Raw genomic sequence first — 5,595 nt, forward strand, 5'->3', positions numbered from 1 at the left:
ACCATGTTTATCATAAATTTTGTTCTCTTATATTTTTTGTTTTAATTGATATTTGATTATTTAAATCTTATTAAATTTGGTTTGTGTATAAAATGTTTTTAAAACATACGAAAAAATAAAAAATTTGTGATAGACAAGAAAATTTTAAACTCACTTTATACTTTTTTTTATTTTTTAAAAATGAAATTCTTTTTTTTAATGAAAATTCACATGTATTAAAACGATGGAAGTGACAATGACAAATTATTTTTCGAAAAGCCCACAAAAGCCCGAAAAGCCCTGTAGCCCTATAAAGGCCGGGCCGGGCTTTGAATTCTAGGCCCAAATTATTTTCAGGCCGGGCCGGGCCGGGCTCAAATATTTACGGGCTTATCGGGTTTGGGCCGGACCGGGCCGGGCCAGCCCGAATTGACACCCCTAGTTAATTCGAGTTAATAATTGATTTTTCGTGGATCCAAAACGGTTTGGTCAATAAATATTCACAAACAATATTTGAAAGTTGTGGTATAAAATGGTGTAAGTGAGTTAGAGGTTTCTTGATTTTGATTAGATTTGATTTGAGAATTTTAATGGCAGTTTTTCTCCTAAACAAGGTTGCCAATGCCGAATTAAGGTGCTATGACCAGTACACTATGATCATTAGTACCATAATTTAAAAAAAAAAAAAATATATAGTTTCTCAACATGTGAGATAGTTTATGAATCTCAACCTTGAATCCTATCGAACATGGGATGCTCCATTACTTCTCTAGCAGAAGGACGACGCGTTGGATCACGATCCATCATTGTCTGTTTTTTCAAAAAACATGTTAGAAATTGTGTATGTTCCATGAAACACACAAGAGATAAGAATAGCAAATAACGTACCTTTAACAGTTGCTGTAACTGTAACGAATGGCCAGGAAGGAGAGGGAGTTTGCCTTCTTTGATATTGAGGGATTGGTTTCTTGATTCCGTAAGAGGCGATCCTCTAATCAGCTCGTAGACCGTGACACCTAAAGAGAAGATGTCGACTTTATCAAGTTGCTCGTAGTTTTCGTTTAGTATTTCTTGAGGCATGTAACGTGCATCCCCTTCCTCTACTGGCAAGCTTTTGTCCAGCCGCGTTGCACAACCGAAGTCGCCGAGCTTGCAGACACCGTTCTTGATGTATATGTTGTCGGGCTTTACATCTAAATGAGCTATTCCTTTCTCATGCACAAAATGCAACGCCTTAGCTATCTGTAACAGACAATGGTTGGTGGTACTGTTACATAAGAATTCTCATGAATCTCAAGAAACTCTCTCTCTACTCTTTTTTCTTATGGAAGTGTGTACCTGATGCATAATCACCAAAATCTCTCTCTCTGAGATCTTAAGTGAAGATTTCTTGGACAAGCTGTGATCGCATAGTTCCAGTTGAATGTATAACTGCTCGTTTTCAAACCACGAGTTGTAGTATCCTACAACGTTTTCATGGAATCCTAGAAACAAAGAAAAAGATAGAAACTTTTTAAGGTCACGCTGACCATAAGCTTGCAAAAGAGCAAACCACTGGAAAGAAAGGTTAAGGAGAAGAAGGCAAAACAAGAGTCTGTAACTGACCTAGAGCAGCAAGAGCTTGAACTTCCATCATAGCTTTACGCCTGTCATAAACTCGGTTATGATTACTTAAATAAATTGATCCAAAAAAGTTTAACTATTTTTAATACAGCAGGCACTAAAGAAAAAAAAAAGTGGAGAATAATTTACCTCTCTGAATCTAGATACAGCTTCCTTGTGCTATATTTGACAGCATACATGCAACCATCAATTCTCTTCAAAACTTTAAATACACGGCTGAAATTCCCAGCACCTATTTGCTGGAGAAACCAAACCAAGTTATGTTAGAATTAGAAAGAAACAGGCAGCAACAGAGTTCCATCACTTTAGTAGAGTTTTGATCAAATTAGGATGAAAAAAGACCTTCTTTGGCTTACCTGAATTTCATGAAAATCTGTGAGATATCTTGACAAGCCACTCCCACCTATGCTTGCAGGGAGAAAACCTGCATAACAGTACAGTTAAAACATAGTTTTTATGGAAGGACCGCTATAATTCTTAAGCCTTTGCCAAGTGAGGGTAGAGATAACTCACTAGCACATTTTGACCTCTGATATCCGAAAGGGTCACTAGCTGTCTCGGAGTCATTCATCACATATGGATTCTTGAGGCAAGGAGGTGGCATAACCCGAGACCTCAGAGCAACTGCAGTCTGTGAAACGTATCCAGTCCTCTCCGTTTGATTGGCTTGAATCTTATCCACCATGATCTCATCTGTCTCAATACCATCATTCTCTTGTTCTTCTACTCTATGTTTTAAAGACCAAGTATAATTTGAAGTTTTTGATGCGAAACTATCTGCGTTAAACATAAAAAATACCATTGAAAAAATTTAGGAAAATAGCACATCACCAGAATATTATATCTCTAGTTAATACTTTGAGTGAATCTAAAATCACCAAAGACAAAAAATGTTGATTTTTTTTTGATAAAACAGGAGAACCAAACATAACAATTGTACCACAAAACAGTCAAAGAAAATTTCATTCCAAAACACATATGGCTTCGGACAAAGAGTGAAACACAAAGCTTACCCTGCCGGCATCTTTTGCTTTTAACTGTATTAAGTTTAACAGGAGACCTAGGACAAGGAGATTGATCCTACAAAAAGAGAAACACTTATATAAACGGAGATATTGGTGAGAAAGAAAAAAAACAATTGGATAAGATTAATAAGCTGTCTCTCAGTTTCACCTTGCTGCTGTCTAAACCGCTCATCAAGTTCTGATTGTCCGGTGTTATATAGTCAGGTGTGCTGAAAAGATTCAATCCCAAAACAAAACAAAAAATGACTTTTTTATCAACAAGTGTTTAGCTTTCTTTGAGACTTTCATACAAAGATTTAAAAAGACGGAAATGTCCACAAATCTACAGAGCCAAGTATTGAGCCTAAAATCGATTCAAGAATCCTAATCGTGTATTCAGATTAACGTCAGATCTCAACCTAACACACAGCTAATTAATGAAATATTTTTTACCAGAAGAAGTCTTGGCTGAGGATGAATCCCTTCTCCCCGCAATCGCCATCTCCTTCAACGGGACCCAACTCATTCCGGAGCTCCGACGAGGACTCAGCGGCGTTCGACGGGGGACGATTATCGAACGAAAGCTTCGTCAATTGACCGAATCGAAGCAGAGAGTGTCCTTCCATCTCACGACTCTTCTTCGTTCTCCTCGTATCGATCGCGCCTAGGGATTTCTTCCTCTTCGCCAACAGTGTTCGTCCTTTCTTCTCGAACATGACAGATTAATTTTAATTTAATTGATTTTGTGGGTGGAGGGAGGTAATTTGGAAAATTTATAATTTAATTTAAAATTTTCGCGCTCGTTTCAGTTTGGAGATGATCAGTTGCAGCAAGGAGTACGGTGTACATGCCGATGTGGAGCGAGCGTGTTATGTAAGCTTTGGGCTCTTGATATAAGCACTTGGGCCACGGTGTAGACACTTTAGGGCAGGATTATCGGGGTTTTCGGTGGAGTTTTAGTGGGTTTTTTAAAGGAGAAAGGGTCCACATGAAAGAAAAACAGGTAGCACGTGGCGGTCCACAATTAGTTGGTTTTTTTAAAAAAAAATTTATTCAGACAAAAAAATTAAAAAACTCATTTGGATTTCAGCGTTAATCGTGGTCTTAGAATATTGCACCTTTTTTTAGAAAATTAAATAATTTATGATGTTTTCTTTAATTATAGTATAAGATTTGCATTTTCCTTTGGTCAACAAATTTAAAAATCAATCTAATACTAATTACTAGTGTTACAAAGAAAAAAATCTAATACTAATTAGCTCCAACTCAATTCTATATACTGTATCACTCTATAATGGAATTTACGCCATAAATAGAGTAATCTATTTTTTTTTTGTTCATCGCTCCATTATTAAATATGAAATGAAGTAGGATTGGAGCATTTTTACTTCATATTCATTTTTACTCCATTTTATAGAAAAAAATGAAATTTTACATTAGAGATGCTTTAAACCTATAATTATCAACAATGTTTTTTGCGCTAAATAACGAAACACACCACGATATGACAAGGGAATGGATTAACACTCATAGAACCCTGTTTCGGAGATTTTGTAGAAACTCATATTAATGTGAGTAATGAGGAAAGGATCTCTAGGGCAATCCCTCATGGTTGGAAGGATTGTCGTAGTATGGGACCACCTCTCATATTTTCTCTTCATATATAAAGCTGAGAAACTTCAGCTACTCCAAGACATGGTGGTCCAATACGTCTACAATACATCATGCGAGGAGTTGGTCCATATGGTAAGCACCGAATTATCTGGCAACCAGTCCACCTACTTGGCCCCCGTTCGTTTGTACATCTAGAAGATGCATCCAGATGGTCCATCTAGATATTTTATCCATATGTTTTATGTGGGTGTTGTTCGTTTCTTCATTTCGTCCATGTCCAAATGAATCATCTGCATTTAGCTATGTTCATTTGTTTTTTCATTTTTTAACTTGAATCTACATCTAGGTGGACTTGTTTATAAAATGACTAAAATATAATTTTATGTTTCGGCAGAAAAATAGTATTTTTACGGTTTTGGCGAAAAATATTTTTGCGGTTTTTGAGGAAAAATGTGTTTTTGGCGGAAAATACGTTTTTGCGGTTTTGGCGGGAAAAGTACATTTTGCGGTTTTGGCGGAAAATGTGTTTTTGACGAACAAGTGCGTTTTTGCGGGTTTGACGGAAAAAGTTTTTTTCGCGATTTTGACGGGAAAAGTGCATTTTTGCGTTTTTGGTGGAAAATATTTTATGCTGTTTCGGCGGAAAAATATGTTTTTCAGTTTTGGCGGGAAAATGTTTTTTTCCTGATTTGGCGGGAAAATACGTTTTCCCAGTTTTGGCGGGAAAATACGTTTTTCCAGTTTTGGCGGGAAAATACGTTTTTCCGGTTTAAGCGGGAAAATACGTTTTTCCAGTTTTTTCGGGAAAATACGTTTTTCCAGTTTTTTCGGGAAAATGCGTTTTTCCAGTTTTTGCGGGAAAATGCATTTTTCGGATTTTGCGGAAAAATGTGTTTTCTAGTTTCAGCGGGAAATTGCGTTTTCCGGTTTTGGCAGGAAATTTTCATTTTTCCAGTTTTGCGAGAAAATGCATTTTTTCGGTTTTGGCGGGAAAATGTGTTTTTCCAGTTTTGACAGGAAAATGCTTTTTTGGGTTTTGGCCGGAAAATGTTGTTTTGGGGTTTTGGCGGGAATATGCGTTTTTTGGGTTTTGGTGGGAAAATGTGTTTTTCGGTTTTGGCCGAAAAGTGTGGTTTTACTGGTTTGGCCGAAAGTGTGTTCTTATGGAAATGTGTGTTTTACGTTTTTTGCAAAAAAACGCATTTTGCGGTTTTAGCGGGAAAGTGTGTTTTTCAGTTTTTGAGGGAAAATGTATTTTTCGGTTTTTGCAGAAAACTGTGTATGCAAAAAAATAGAATTTACGATTTGAAAATAATATTTTGATTTTAAAAGGTCATTTTTGTCATTTATCATTTTGGACTGAATTAGATTAGGA

General features: G+C 36.5%; 1 protein-coding gene across 1 annotated transcript; it reads right to left on the minus strand.

Moving 5' to 3' along the window:
* Positions 1-544: 544 nt before the first annotated feature.
* LOC106310375 (wee1-like protein kinase) lies at positions 545-3,328 on the minus strand. Its single transcript, XM_013747607.1, has 10 exons — positions 3,060-3,328; positions 2,776-2,836; positions 2,616-2,682; positions 2,116-2,379; positions 1,959-2,026; positions 1,732-1,841; positions 1,585-1,625; positions 1,318-1,463; positions 868-1,221; positions 545-789 (listed from the first exon to the last, which is right to left on the minus strand). Exons 1-10 carry the CDS (start codon positions 3,320-3,322, stop codon positions 706-708), a joined length of 1,458 nt encoding a protein of 485 aa, XP_013603061.1. The 5' UTR covers positions 3,323-3,328; the 3' UTR covers positions 545-705.
* Between the last annotated feature and the right edge of the window lie 2,267 nt (positions 3,329-5,595).

This window comes from Brassica oleracea, chromosome C8, assembly GCF_000695525.1.
Source record: "Brassica oleracea var. oleracea cultivar TO1000 chromosome C8, BOL, whole genome shotgun sequence".
Lineage (NCBI taxonomy): Eukaryota > Viridiplantae > Streptophyta > Magnoliopsida > Brassicales > Brassicaceae > Brassica > Brassica oleracea.